The sequence below is a fragment of the Myodes glareolus genome, chromosome 20 (genome assembly GCF_982192425.1).
Source record: "Myodes glareolus chromosome 20, mMyoGla1.1, whole genome shotgun sequence".
NCBI lineage: Eukaryota > Metazoa > Chordata > Mammalia > Rodentia > Cricetidae > Myodes > Myodes glareolus.
This window is the reverse complement of record NC_142045.1, coordinates 4,436,640-4,453,193: the sequence shown is the minus strand read 5'-3', so window position 1 is coordinate 4,453,193 and position 16,554 is coordinate 4,436,640. Positions and strand designations below refer to the sequence as shown.

General features: G+C 39.6%; 1 protein-coding gene across 5 annotated transcripts in view; it reads left to right on the top strand.

Moving 5' to 3' along the window:
• The window catches only part of Lrba (LPS responsive beige-like anchor protein), a 504,118-nt gene that overhangs the window by 440,237 nt on the left and 47,327 nt on the right, over positions 1 to 16,554 (top strand). For all 5 annotated transcript variants that reach the window (XM_048424832.3, XM_048424835.3, XM_048424834.3 and 2 more), the window contains exon 49: positions 15,295 to 15,384. In XM_048424832.3, coding sequence (XP_048280789.1) covers positions 15,295 to 15,384 — 90 coding nt within the window. The remainder of the gene's footprint in view (positions 1 to 15,294; positions 15,385 to 16,554) is intronic.

Here is a 16,554-nt window from a genome sequence, read left to right as displayed (position 1 = left end):
AATAAAGATAAACCTGCTTAGAAGTCTTCACTGGGGATGTGTGCAAGATGAGAATGTGTATAGTAACTTCTGGCTAGTCTATGGTTGCTTTTCAGGTTGGGCTATTTCTACCCATTCTTTGTGACCAGAATACGGTGCTATGCTAAGCTACCTTTACATAAATATCAGGGGAAAATATGTTATTTTCTTTTGTCTGACTCAAATAAAATCAGCTCATTTTTAATAGCAGTTTTTAGTGTTTTTCATTATTTAATCCCTGAACAGGATTTTTAAATATAATTAAAGCAATTTATTTCTTCATATATCCTATGGCATTTGGCAGGGAAAGAGAATAATTTTCTACTTTTAGGGAAATTTAGATGCATTATTGTAATTATCATCCTTGTTGTGACTATGTAAAGGTGAGATTGCTTTTGGACTAGACTTCATGAATTCTAAATCCCAAGTCCATTACTCTGGGGAGTAGGGGTTTAAGGTGTAAGTATATATGTGTGTGTTTGTATGTCTGTGTACTGTGTGCATAAAAATTTACACAAAGACATTTAGAAATGTATGTTTCAAAGCAATAAACTATTAAACATTTAAAAAAATTCAGCAGTGCAAAATATGGAATGAAAAGCTTCTGCCCTTGATCTGGGCTCTGTTAATCGGCGCTATCCTCACACTGCCTGGGGTTGGAGATGATTTATTTGATTACAGATCTTTTCTTTTTTTCTTCTCAAATAGCCCTTTCCAATAAGTCTGATGTCGGGGTCTAGGTTTGGACAGTAGGCTTTGATAAGAGGGAATGAGACAGATCTAGGTACATCCTGGCCATGTGTGTGGAGGCCCATGCCATTCTGGGCTGTGGCAGAGGAACAGCGTTATTGTGATCAGAATTATTTGCTTTTCCACCTTAGAGTTTGCTGTGTGTACTCGCTACATTTCTTATGGAAGTGATATTTTCTCTTTTACTTTTCAAGCAAAGACAGTGTCCCTTTAAATGTGTCCAGAAATTAAAATTGATTTTCTTTTGAAAATAAATCTCAGTTCTATCTACTGAAATAAAGAAGAGGAGAGAGAGCCAAGATATTACTCAATTTAAAGAATTATCTACAAGGGGTCTCGCAGCATGAAAGTCAAGCCTGAACACTCCTGAGTCATGTTTCATGTCAGTGGTTGCTCTGGCCTCTTCCAGACTTATCCTTCCAGGGGCTGTTTTAGCAACTCATAATCACTCTGAGAAGTTCTGTTTTCCTAAAGAAGCAGCAGCCGTGTTTAAGTTTACATGACCCCGGTTTCATGACAGTGGTAGCAAATCAGATATCTTATCCAAGGAAAAGCATTTTTGGCTTAGAATTCCATCACTCTCATGGTGGGAGTCAGCCTCAGCTCAGCTCAGCTCTGCTGCAGAACACTGGCCGTGAATCTTTCAGAAAGCATAAACACAATTGGTATTTATAGCATTGTTAACATTTGTTGAATAAGTTCTGGGAGTGGTCTGTAAGCCCATCTTAAGCAGGTGGGGCAGGAATCTTTGTTGTGACTGCAGTGAGATTTAAGGCCAGGACGACAGGATTACAGTGGTTGCAGCAATATTGTAAATTAGGAGTATTGGATACCCTAAGTTGCAGTTTCATGCAACCACAACTCACAGTGCTGCATAACTGGTCCTGAAGCATCACTAGCCAGAAGTGTGTTGCACAGATGGCATATTTGACACAGTGCAGGGCAGGAACAGTACAAGGAAAAGCCAAATAAACAGCCAGGATTAGTCAAATTTTAATTGAAAATCTATATTAAAAAAAAAACTGAAATTTTGCCAGACTTCCTTGTACATCAAAACCACAATCATAGACCAAATGTCCCTCAGTTGACTAAATGAGCATCACAGTTGTCATTGCTGCTCAGCCTCGTGTGAGCTCCAGCTCGTCTGCTCAGTGGTAAATAGGCAGCTGGATTATACAGTAGACATTGTAAGGCAAAGGATGCATGTTTTCATGTTTTGATATTTAATCCTTGTCAGTGTTCCAGGAACCCTGAGCTTTCTTCTGTCCTGCCTCACAATGAGCCCGTTTCCTTCAGGCCCTCTCTACTTTACACTGTTGCTCAGTTTTATTCACTATGTTTCTCACTGAAGGAAAAATTTTAGAACGATTAAAAAAGGTGACACAAACTTGAAAAAAATAAAATTATTTGACAGTATTATATATTTTAATAGTCTTATTTAATTTCTATTAAGATGGGGGAGGTTTATTTAGAATACAAAGAAACCAATAAAATCCCCAGTATAGGGGAAACACTCAACTCAAGGACACAATTTTATAATATTCAGTAAAGTCTATTATATGTAAATTTGTTGTCCTACCTCTCTGTCTCTGCTAGTACTGTGTGCAGAGGGCATCTTTCAGGTTTTAAGTTAGGTAGCATGCAGTCAAATTCCTCAGTGAATCTTAGTATTTGACACAATGGATGCTCACAGATATTTGGGGGTAAATAGACTGGGGTTTTCTTGCCAAATGAATAGCTGACTCAGTCCCCATGTCTCCGTGTTGATCTAACAGTTGTTGCGTACAGAGGAATAACACACCCTCCGAATACAGTCGTTAGCTCCACTCTGGTGCCTTGTTATTTGTTAAGAACTTGCCGTGTGCTCACTGTGCTTGCTGTGGGCCTTGGTTACTTCTTTGACAACATTCCACTCACTTTCCTAAGCAGGCATCTTTATCTCCTGGCTCCCAGTAGCCAGATGGAGGTGTTTAGAATGAGCACATCAGCATTCTCGTCAGAGATACTGTTTGAAATTATCCATGAGCACAATGCTGCTGAGCGTTACTGAGTGACATTTGTTTCTCTTGGTTGTATCTGCTCTGACTAGCTGGTTTCTTTCAGATTGGCAGCTGGGATTATGCAATAGTAGATGGACAGCTACAAGAACTGGAGACTACCAAGTCTGGGCTGGTCCTCATCTGGATGTGCTTGGAATGTATGGGCTGGGTTCTGAGGCGTTGGTAGGAAAATCAGTATCTTTCTTCATGTTCTACATGTGTGTCTCTCCCCATAGCATCATTTGAGCAGAACTGTTGGTGAAATAATTTTACCCTTCTAACCGTCCCCTATCCAATCTTCTCATTGTGTTCTCAGTTTTAACCAAGTTTCATTTTATTTAGCCTGCTGCTGTTTTAGACTTTATAGCATTATAGATGTGTATATACTCCTTCAGCTACCTGGTAAATTTTTAGTGTTGTTCGGATGTTTATGTTAAAATGTATCATGCTTCTTAAATATTAATATTTAATTAATCTTAAATAATACTAAAATCTTATGAAAAGTATGACTTCCTTGTCATTAAATAGAAATAAGTTTTTGACTGACCCTCTCAACTGAGATTCTTGGGCTGTTAAAAAATATTTCTGACTGTTACATTAATGAATAAATTAAGGTTCATAAAAATATCTCAAACAATGGTAGACCTTTCTTTAGATTTCTTAGACCTTTTCAGACTTCTTTGTTACTTCAAAAATAAGCTATCTTTGTATGTGATATCAAATAAAATAAATTTGATATAAATATCAATATCAAAGAAAATTTATATTTTCTCTTACCAATCTTTTCATCCTTCTGTCCACTGAAGGAAGGCTATTGCTAGTTTGGTATGTATGATTCCAGATTCAACATTAAGATGTTCCTCATATGCATTTGTATATGCACATGGCAATGAATGTTACCCATATATCAGAGTATATATTTTTAATTACCTAAGGTCATACTTTAGGTATACATGATAATGAATGTTACCCATATATCTTTAGGTATACTATATGTGACTAGAATTTTTTTCAGTGTATTGTAGATTGGGTTTACCATAGGGTAATGCAGCTCAACTCACTCACTTTGTTCATTTGTTTTTTTGAGATAGGGTCTCGCTGTATAAGTGTGCTGGCCTGGAGTTAACTGTGTTGCCAGGCTGGCCTGGAGCCTCCTAAGTGCTGGGATTAAACATGTGTGCCGCTGCCTCCAGAAACCCACTAATTTTAATGTCTGAATAGTGTTCCAGTATTATTAATTTAGGCTATTTTTGAAAACTTTTAAGAAAGGTGTTCGCCTCCATGTGATCCTTTTGTTATGATTAGTCACAAAAATGAAATCAGTAGTCCTGTCTACTTATAAATATAAAAATCCAACTCCCAAAATTTTAGATATTTTTCTGTATGTCCAATTTTGATGTCTTTTAATTTTTTAATAAGATACTCATGCTCCATTTTACTTACTTCTTTCTCTTTTATGTGTAGTATTACACATAAACTATTCTATGTATTATTGTAGTCCCGTGTAAAGAATTACATTTCCCCCTTGAAAGGCTGTTTTTGTTTGTGATGATTATACTCTGTGGTGCTCTAATTCTGTTTGTTTTAGCAGTGTATTTTTGGGTCATTTAGAATTTAATTTGAGTTAGGCTTTAACTATCATTTTTAAAATTTTATTGTTTTGTTTTTCAGTTCTGGGGCTCAGACTCAGGCCTTCACATGCCAGGCAAGCACTCTTTTATGGAGCCCCCCCCCCCCACACAAACCTTTCACCTTTTAATTCTGTGAAAGGATCGCACTGACTACCAAGAAGTAACTGTGTTTCTTCCCTTAGGTTAAGCTATGCAGGCAGGGGTTTGGCTAGTTTGTAAATGCTTTTAGCCAAACTGCCTGTTTGGTCTTTAACCAGTTAGAATTACTATCCAAATAAGGCCATGTATATAAGTAGACAGTTTCCTCCTTGGGAATTTTCATCTCATTTTTTTTTATCAGGTCCTTTGTGGGAATCCTTTTTTTTTTTTTTTTTTTTTTGCCTTTGCAGTTGAGGCTATTTGAGATTTTTTGTCCTTTAGATATGAAATCTAAAGGGATACTGTGAACCATGCCTGCAGTCTGTAGTTTGACTCTGTTGTACTGAGGGGGAAAAATGAGTCTAAAGTATGGAGTCCTATGAAACATTCCTTGATAGCAAGGTAAACTAGAACCCTAACAACACTGCAGGGCCTAGTTTTGGTAAAGTCAGAAAATTAAGCATACTAATAGGCAGCTTTTAAACAAATTATTTAGTTTCTATTGCCCTTTTCTAATTTTATAGTGCTTTGTGATGCAAAAATATAGGAAATAAAATGCATTGTCAGAGTGGTGTATTTCAAAAGGGGGCGTATATGTTAACTTCAGTCATGTAGTCAAGTCATTCCTGTCCTAACACCCACCTCACAGTAAAACTCTGCATTTGTTGTCAGCTGCCACATTGTGTTAACTTGTTCTCTTAGTTAAATTGCAAAGCTTAGTTCAGAGACTGAGATAGTCTTAAGCAAAAGCCAAATGCATTGTTACTAAGTTAAAACATTCCCCATCTTTCTTGTCTCTGACTGTATGTGTATACACACACACACACACACACACACACACACCTGCTTTATATATAGCTATAAAATCACTCAAGTATGCAGTATTTGGCACAGACACAATATGAGTGGGCAGCTTGTTAAACTTGGATTCATCACATGTCCGTTTGGAGATCCATTAGTAAGATCTCCAGGTACTCTTTGAGATGCTGTTTATAAAATATAAATATGTGACTTCACTGGAATATCTCAAGGTATTTCATGATCTTTTTATTATTGTATATTTCAACATCTGAAATGCTGCTTGGTGGGTTCAGGTTTTATTATAGAAAGTAAAACAAACTATTTACATAAACAATTGGGAATTGATAAACAAAAATATTATATAATAACCCAAACTTTTAACAGAAATGTTTAGCTGAATGTTTTGCTCATTACCGAGCTGCTCTGCACAGCGTCCTTCAGCTGTGTCTCTGCTCAGTTACGGTGATGTGTATGGCCATTCACTCAGTAAATATTCATTGCACACCTACTATACGCAAGCCCCAGAAACACAGAAATACTTGACAGTCTATATTCTTAAAAAGACTTAAGGTGTAAACATTGAGACAGAAAAATTTAACACTCATTCAATAATTAGTACATTAGATAAATATGTAGTAAGCAGGGTTAGTTATATTGCCCGCAGAGCAGTCAGACAGGAGCATTTCTCTTAACGGTGGGAAGGTTCTGTGTGCTTATAATATCTCACTTACTTCCCAGATCATCTCAATAAAGTACCCAGAACTGTTATTTTAGGGTTTGATGAGGAAATTAAGACACCAAAGGTTGAAAACTTCCTTCATCCCTCAGCTGATACATGGATGCTGAGATTTGAACCAAGCCCCTCTGATTACAAGTTCTGCGTGTCTGGCCCTCAAGTCTGCCATTACTTTTTGATCAGGAATGTGGACAGGAGGATTTCAGTTAGGAAGTCATGTCATCAAAGTTATCAAATTAAAACTAAATATCTTGCCAGTTAAGATGTGTTCAACCTCTCAGAAAAACATGAGGACTGCCAGCTAGTACTCAGAATTTTGGACATTGAAGAGTGTTTTCATTTTTAGTATAGTCTTAAAGGTAAAAATTTAAATTTCTAACAGACAAGAATATTGTCTTTACCTAGGCTAACTCTGTTTGAGATAATCTCAGGACAAAGATGTTATTTTCATTGAAGATGGCTAACAGGTAAATTGAGATTCTTTGCCGCATATCAAAATAAGAATTTTACATACCAGATTTTAAGAAAACATCTTTGAAAGTAAAGCTCTGCATTTGAAAGTGATTTTATTAAAAACAGGTTAGACATTAGATATTATTAAGCTACCCTGTTACCAACTCACACCGTTGAACATCTCTGTATGTCTGAGGATTTCTACTCTCAGTTCCAGTCCCCACGTCCCCTACATTGTCTGTTGCTCCATCCTGAAGGCTGCAGAGAAACATAGAAACTGTAAACAGACTCACCCTAGGGGCCTTTTCAGATCACACACAATATTCCTCCATGAATTCTCACTGTACCTTAACAGTAACTGCTGTAGTGAGACACTGGAGTATTGTCATGTCCCCCAAGGGGCTTGGGGCTGGAATTACTGCCTCAGTGATGTTTCAGCACTGCCCAGGGAGACCCGTTTGGTCTCCATGGTAGCAGACATGCATCTTCACTTAATGCTCCCCATCTTCTGCCATGCTCCTGTGTTGCCCTCATCAAGAATAATCCTCAGGGCTAGGGAGATGGCTCAGTGTTTAGGAGCATATGTTTTTCTGGAAGACTAGGGTTCAGTTCTCAAAACTGCTATAGATCCAGCTCACCTCTGAGAGAGAGAATGTTGTTTACATGCACACACATACAGAGTATACACTTACACAAGTGTATACACTAAAAAATAATTATTTTGCTGGGTGTGGTGGTGCATGCCTTTAATCCCAGCTCTTGTGAGGCAGAGGCACATGAATCTCTATGAGTTTGAAGCCAGCCTAGTCTACAAAGTGAGTTCTAGGACAGCCAGGGATATTAAACAGAGAAACCCTGTCTTAATACATAATAAAAGTAAATAAATTGGTCCTTAAAAAAAAAGAAAGAATTCTCTTCATGTCTCAAGTCTGATTTTGTTCACATAGACCCCTGGTTGAGTCAGTCTCGTCGCCCTGACCTAGCACCCACCAAATCCTTTTGTTACATAAGCGCGGTGCGTCACAAACACATGATACTCGGGTCCCTCAGTGTACTGAAGAGGAGAGGATCCGCTCTGTAAAAGTTAATGTTTCTGGGAAGGCCAAACCAGGTATATGCTCTAGTCAGCAATAAGAGAAAACAGTAAGAAAACCTTTCCTGCCTGTCTTCAGGCCAGCACTCAGAACCCCTGATAACATTGGCCATAGAAATATCACACAAAGTGGAGTTAAGAAAGCCCAAGTGAAGAGACCATCACAACATCCAGTAATTGAAATTATAGGAACTTGGACTCAGAAGAGAAGAGAACCTTATAACTGATTATTTGTCAAAGACAAAAGGTACTATTCAAAATGTTCTGAGATTCTGAATATACAGTCACCAGACTGAGGATACTAGAATAAAATTAACTTTCCCAGATCTTAGCATATTTCTTTTGGGCATAAGATGTGCATATTGCATACAACAAACAAAGGCATGGGTAAGCACTCTCTACAGATACACAATTGGGTTTGGATTTGGAGATGTTTCAAACAACAGTAAAATTTGAAGCCTCATGGAAATCCTTTCTAAGAGAGGAGGTCTCAATTAAGAACATTGGCATGCACCAGAAAGGAACTTGCAGTGATGAATTAATTTGTAAGAATGAAGTTAGCAAAAGATGAAGAATAAAAAGAGATCAGATCTAATGTAAAACCAATGAATCTGACGAAAAGAGTGAAGAAATAGTTGTGACCAATACAAATACTACTACAGGGGTAGTTATGAATGAAAACGGCTTGTACACTTGAAAATGATAAGAAGATTCTAGATTTATTGGTGGACACAGGATGTGACTATGCAACTTGGAGATCATAGTCATCATTTTAAAGTGTTCTTTTACTGTTGTACCTTGTGACTAACTCAGCATTAGCCAAGAAATAAAGCATTTGGGTCTAAGAATGTTACCGCCTCTTTGGATACCTTGAGGACTTGGAAAGAAACTGATTATTATTTAAACTATTATTATTCTATTATTGATAGGATAATCACACTGTATTATGCCATTTAATACATTATATGTTTATGTATTAAAGCAGCTTGTGTTGTTTACTTTTCTCACTGTTGTGGCATAATTCCTAACAAAAGCAACTTGAGACAAGGGTTTGTTTGGCTTTAAGTTTTGAGCACATGGTCTATGTGATAGAGGCAGGACTGTGAGGAAACTGGCCACACTCTCTGTAATCAGGACTTTCTCTTCAGTCACAGCCTAGAACAACAGAATGGTTTCATGCATGTTTGTGGTGGGTTTTGCATGATCAGTTAAGCTTTTCTGAAAATACACTCACAAACACACAGAGAGGTGCGTTTCCATGACGACTTAGTGAAAACTGACCATCCTATGAGTATTTCCACAGCGATGTCATTAGTGTACTGGTTCTATCCAAGTGGACATTTAAGAGCCAGAAACTCTGGCTCTCATCTGTGATCCCAGCACTTCAAGGCAGAAGCAGGAAGATCCTGATTTGGAGGGCAACCTAGACTACCTTTTGAGACCATCTTAAAAAAACAAAACAAAACTAAAACCTTCCAGAATGTTTAAAAGAAAAAAAAATGAAATTTTTGAAAGTTATCTCATCAGGCATATCTTTTTCCAGCTTTTTCCAACTGTGTATGGAAGGTGCTAGGAGTATTCCTGGAGCCCTATGCATGCTAAGCGTGTGTCTTAGTTAGCGTTTTTATTGCTGTGAAAGACACCATGACCACAGCAACTCTTATAAAGAAAACATTTCATTGGGGTGACTCGCTCACAGTTTCAGAGGTTCAGTCCCTTATCATCATGGCGTGGAGCATAATAGCATATAGGAGAAATGGCTGATAGTGCTATATCTTGCAGACAACAGGAAGTTGACTGACACAATGAAGGAAGCATGAGCAAAAGAGACCTCAAAGCCCCCTTCACAATGATGTACTTCCTCCAACAAGGCCACACTTCCTAATAGTGCTACTCCCTTAGGGGCCATTTTGTTTCAAATCACCACATTCTACTCACTGGCCCCAAAGGCTTATAGTCATATCATAATGCAAAAAAAAAAAATGCATCCAGTCCAACTTCAAGAGTCTCCATAGTCAATCACAGTCTCAACAGTGTTTTAAAGTCTCTTCTGAGGTTGATGCAATCTTTTCTCGTAACTGTATTGCCTGTAAAAATCAAAATAAACAAGCAGATCACATACTTCCAACATATAACTGCACAGGGTATACATTACCATTCCAGAATTCAGGGAAGGGAGCATAGTGAGGAAATCCTGGTCCAAAGCAAAACCAAAAACCAGCTGAGCAAACTCCAAACTGCATCTACATGTCTGTTGTCAAAATGTTCTCCACATCTCCAGCTCCTTTTACTTTTATTGACAACAACACACTTCTTTCTCTTGAGTTGGTTCCACTCCCTGTTGGCAGCTCTCCTCAGCAGGTGTCCCATGACTCTAGCATCTCTAGCATCGTGGGTTCTCCATGGTGGTCAGGCTTCAACTTCACAGCTTCACACAACAGCCTCTCTACTCGGCCTCTAATCAGGAACACCCCAGAAACAGGCCTGGCCTCAGCAGCTTTATTCCATAACTCCTTTCTTCCATCCTAACTCCAAGCCCAGAACTATGTAGCCAAAACTGGCAAGTTCTGTTGCTTACTAGGACTGAGACATGCCCCCCTCATTCAATTACATCTTCACCAGCTTTCTGTCCTTCGCTGCCTAAGCTTGACTGTCCTGAAACTTACTCCACAAACCAGGCTGGCTTCAAACTCAGAGGTCAGTCAGCATTTGCCTTCCGAGTGCTGGTGTTAAAGGTGCATCCCACCACACCCAGCTCTAAGCTTTTCTTAGTTACTTTTCATAAATTGGAAATTTAGCTATGTGGGATCTAGCCCTGAGGTCACCACTCCCTTTATTCAATTTCTTAATCTGTTTATCTCGTGAACACAGAATTTAGCTCTATTTCATTTCCTGGTGCTCTTTTTTTCCCCCTCAAAATTTGCATTATATATTTCACTGACTCAGCTTGCTCCTTCTCATTATAAATCTTCATTAGAGTTACCATTACAAAACCACACAACAGAGCCTATACTAGGCTGTTTTGAGGTTTCCTCTGCCAAAGGAATTAATTTAAACCTCTTCACTTTAGCCTCAGGCACACTCTTTGTACAAGGGCAAAAGGCATCCTTTTTTTTCTCCAAAATATTACAAGCTCTATCTCTAGATAACATACTAAAATTCTTCTCCTCTGAAACCTCTTGACATAGCCTCCCACAGTTCATCAAATCACCCTCAGCACCACTGTCTTCCATGTACCTACTAGTATGGCCTATTAAACAGTGCTTAAAGCATCCCACTGCTTTCCTAACCCAAAGTACCAAAGTACAAATTCCTCCAAACAAACACATGGTCAGGTCTATCAAAGCAATTCCCCAGTCCCTGGTACCAACTTCTGTCTTAGTTAGGGTTTCTATTGCAGTGAAGAGACACCATGACCTCAGCAACTCTTATAAGGAAAACATTTAATTGGGGTGGCTCAGTTTCAGTTTCAGGCACTTTATCACAGGGGCAGGAAAAGCAACTATGACAATGGCTAATAATGCTACAACCACAGACCACATGCTAAATCACCATGACCCAATACCACATACATCTTTACTACAGATAGAATTTCGTGTTTCTGTCTTAATACAACACATACTGTCTTTCCCTTGATGCTATTTTGAAGTAGAGGAGATAGGGTCTGGGGGTATAGTTGAGGGGTAGAACACATGATGTGGTGGTGAAGGAAATGGCTCCCAAAGGGAGTGGCACTATTCGGAGGTGTGGCCTTGTTGAAGGAAGTGTGTCCCTGTGGGGGCGGGCTTTAACATCTATTTTGCTCAAGCTTTCCTCAGAGTGACTTTCAGTTGATTTCCTGTTGCCTACAAGACAGCAAAACCAAAGCAGATGACTTCAGTTTCTCTTTGGGATGAATGACACCCAAATCAGCACCCCCCACCTCTCATCTCAGAGTCAGGCGCAGGCTTTTGTTTTGTTTTGTTTGCATATTGGACTGTAGATTTCATAAATTTAACATAAAGTTACTATCTTTCTCCTGTCAGACTGGTTCTGTGCAACAGAAACCCTCCTTCTGTTCATTGCTTTCCTGTTATCTGAAACTGAGAGCTCAAACAAAGAGAGAGGAAAGTAGTTTTGTCTTTTTACTTCATTGCTCAAAGTCTCCCGTCTCTACAACCTATTGATTTTTAAGTTGTAATTTTCATGCTCATTCCTTTCTGTCACATAACTTCAAGATTGAGGTGCTCATCTCAGCTTTCTGATGGCTTTCTAAACCTCTGAAGAGATCACTCTGACTGTTGTCGCTTAGCCCAAAACTACACTTCAAAATCCAAGCCATATTTCAGTTTTCTAGAATGTGAACCACTGATTATGGGCCTTTTGCCCAAAGTCAGACAGCTGGTGGTAAGCGCAGAGCACTGAAACAATGTGCCTTGTGACACATACACACAGACACACACAGATACACACACACATACACACATAGAGACACACACAGATACACACACACAGACACATAGAGACAGACACACACACAGACACATACACACATAGAGACAGACACACACACAGATACATACACATACAGACACATATAGAGACAGACACACACACAGACACACACAAGATACACACACATACACACACACAGATACACACAGACACATACACACACAGACACACATAGACACACACACAGACACATACACAGACACACACACAGACACACAGATACACACACAGACACACACACACAGATACACATATACACACACAGATACACACACACAGACACATACACACACAGACACACATAGATACACACATACACACAGACACACACAGATACACACACACACACAGACACACATAGACACAGACAGACACACACACAGACACACAGATACACAGACACACACACACACAGACACACATAGACACAGATAGACACACAGATAAACACACAGACACACAGACACACACACAGACACACAGATACACACACAGACATACACAGACACACACATACACATAGACACACACACAGACACACATACACAGACACACACACATAGACACGCACAGACACACACACACATAGACACACACATACACACACACACAGGGAGAGCAGTTTTTTTTCTTTCTTTGATTATTTGTTGATGAGGTTATTTTAGTGTGAACTTTGTAGGTGACCAGGTCCTGTCAAAATGTCAAAAGGTAGGACACACAAAAACCAGCTCTTGCCTCATTATGTTGTCCTGTTACTGTAACTTAAATACACTTTGTTCATTGGAATGATGGTGATGACTTAATAAAGGTAATTTATAAATTTTATACTTACCTTTCATCTGCAAGCTTGTGTTTTTCTTGTTCTCAGCCTCATCCCTAACTCCTTACAGTGACAGGAGCGGTACAGGACTGACTGGTTGACCTAGAAAGGAAAGCTGCCTAGGTGCAAATCCTGACTGTACCATAAGCAAGATATTCAGGACCTCTTTCTCTTTCTTACCTATGAAATGAACACAATAATGTTATGATAAAATTTGAAGTGACTTAAACAAGTTCCTGGGGAAAGTGAATTCCAAATAGTTGTTAGCTGCCCTCAGCGACTGTTGTTTGACTCCATATTGAGGATCTAATTTCTGCAAAACACTTTGCATTGGTGTTTATAAAGCGTCACTTAACCTGTTATTGTTAGTTTATAAATAAGAATACAAACTTACCTTAGAAAACAGCATTAGACCAAATAGTTTGTGGATGCTGTGAGTGAAAATTTGATCATTGCCCATGCTGGCTTCGCTTCTCTAATTAGTTCTCAGACATCGTGCAAGTGTTCTCATCCTCTGTAGGTTTTACAGCTTGCCTTCACACACTAGACAGATTATTCAGCTTTCCAGCTACATTTACCCTTCTTCCTATGCAAGGAATATATTCTTTTATTTTTTTATTTTACATATATTTGTATTTGCCGACATGTATGAGTACGTCAGATCCCCTGGAACTTGAATTGCAGACAGTTTTGAGCTGCCATATGGGTCCTGGGAATGGAACCCAGGTCCTTTGGAAGAGCAAGAGCAACCACTGTTGTTAACCGGTGAGCCATCTCTCCAGTCCAAGAATACTTTTTCTGTTGTTTTTTTTGTTTTGTCTTTTGTTTTTCGAGACAGGGTTTCCCTGTAGCTTTGGAACCTGTCCTGGAACTAGCTCTTGTAGACCAGAGCTGGCCTCAAACTCACAGAGAGTTTGCCTGCCTCTGCCTCTCGAGTGCTGAGATTAAAGGCCTGTGCCACCGCTGCCTGGCTCCAAAAATACATTCTTAGTAAGACCTATGCCGAAGGTCAGATGTGTGTGGTACCTTGTTGGAAGGAAGTAAGACAGGGGAAGGGGAGACAGACCTAATGAAACTGTGTATTTTTGCATTCCCTGATTACTGAATACATAAATAAATTAATGATTTCATTGTTTCAACAAGGCCCTTGTAAAGACCATTAGTGTTCTCCACATCAAAGTTTGAAATTAATATTGGACAATTTATTTCCAATTTTCCTTGTTTATGATCTGCCAAGTGTTTTACCAGCACAAAGGTCCTTTAGAGCATACAGAAATTGAAAACCTACTCTCAGGGATTACAGTTACAACATCTACAAGGTGAACATATATTTTCTTATGGATTTGAGGGATTTTCTCTATCTTTTAGTCTTGGAGTTAAGATTGGGCAACTTTGTTGGTATTCAAGGGTTCTATATATTCTGGCTTCCTGTCTCATCACAAGTCCTTGAGCATTATTCATACACTCAGGTTAGAGATCCAGGGCAGATACACAGGGCCTCCTTGCATGAGCACTTTTTTTTCATGGGAGGAGACAGACATAAACAAGTAAACAAAGTCACTAGATAACTGTGGGCAGGAGTCTTCTCCTATGTTGCGGGGCTTGGGAAGTGGTCATCGATGCCAAGTGGACAGTAAGAACTAATAGTGTATGTTTTGCAAAACACACACACACACACACACACACACACACACACACACACATACATATGTGCACATACACACACATACACACAACACACCTTCCCAAAAGGGCACATACACATGCTGTTCTGCTTAACTGGTCCTGGTTACACTGCCTCATGCTGGGACACAGCTTTTACTTTGTTATTTAGCACCCGAGGTTCAAAGAGACTGTCAGCAATAGTGATCTTTCTGTGGCAAAAGTAATGCAGTGCCAAGCCATCTTCAGAGGTACTGTATTAGGTTTGCTGTTTTCACCCTGCTCTCCACTTGGAATGGAGACTGGAGACCTGTAAAAGAGCAGCTGCTCGTCCTCCCATGTGATACAAGTAGGAAATGAAAAGCCAGAAGACAGTAACAAAGCAAGAAGGGATACTTTCTTATTGTGATAGCTTTTCTCTGCTTCACTTCACTGAGCAGGATGAGAAAGATTTTAGTTTTGTAGAAAACTCCCACTGTACTGCAGGGTGACCTCACCCTCAGTGCCCTGGCCAAGTGCCTAGGTCCCCTGTGGGAACAACCGGTTGATTTTCCAACATGAAACTAGAAGCAAGTATAAAGTAACATTTTGGGTGGCAGTTGTCCTTGTGCTCGTAATTAGCTCCTCCTAACCCTCAGACTTGTCTGTGCCCCTTCCAGGCCGTTGAAGCTCAAATCCGAAGTTTTGGACAGACACCATCTCAACTGCTCATAGAGCCCCACCCTCCCCGTGGTTCGGCCATGCAAGCGGTGAGTGCTGTTTCCAGTCTTCTCTGGCCCCTGCAGGTCACACTGCTATCCACACCAGGCTCTCACCGTGTATGAGATTCCCTGCCACACCTACATAGTGTCAGCCTGCTTACAACCAGCCAGCACCATCATATTCTCCCCTGGAGTCCTGAGAAAGTAAACAGTCTCTAGTGTTCATGTTTCGTCAGCTCATGGTTTCTGCTGCAAGATTCAAAGGGCCACAGCTGTCATATCTCTTCATTGTAGAATAAAGAACTCCATATGTAAAATTTTAACTTTTTTCTAGTTTGATCCTACTTCTTGATTTGTTTTGCTATTGTTGGTTTTGTTTGTTTGTTTGTTTTTGTTTTTGTTTTTTCAAGACAGGGTTTCTCTGTAGCTTTGGAGCCTGTCCTGGAACTAGCTCTTGTAGACCAGGCTGGCCTCGAACACTCAAAGATCCGCCTGCCTCTGCCTCCCAAGTGCTGGGATTAAAAGTTGTGGGATTTTTTGTTGTTGTTGTTGTTTATTTGTTGTTTCTTTGGTTTTGGTTTTTCGAGACAGGGTTTTTCTGTAGTTTTGGAGCCTGTTCTGAAACTCACTCTGTGCTGGCCTTGAATTCGCAGAGATCTGCCTGTCTCTGCCTCCCAAGTGCTGAGATGAAAGACATGCGCCACCACCAGCCAGCTATTTTGTTTATTATTAACATCCACTGTATTTTTAGTTCCAGAATTTTAAAATTATTCTGATGTGTAGGTTCACTAATGGTCAGAACCCAGGGGGGAAGGAATAAATTGCAGTTTGGCAACACAGACCTGGACAGTTTAGAACAGGAGTTGATTATTGCTTGTGATTTAGACATTGTTGAACATGTCATACACGCTGTACTAGTTCGCTAAGTCACCATTGGGCCTAGGTGGGTGGCTCCTCTTTCTATGTGAACTTCCATCTCTTTCACCTGAAGATGGAATGGGTCAGTAGCTGATGAGGCTTCTTGGCCAACATAAGTCAAAAGCCAGCCTAGAATCAGGACTTAGGCAGCAAACTAATATGGCTAATCGCCTCTAGCTTCTGAAGTATATCTTCAGTGGTGGGCCCGGGGGCGGGGTGTTACAGTCAACAAATTGATTCACATGATGAAAATGTTTTTAAAAACTGATTGTAGATATTTTTCTTGCATTATTCCTCATA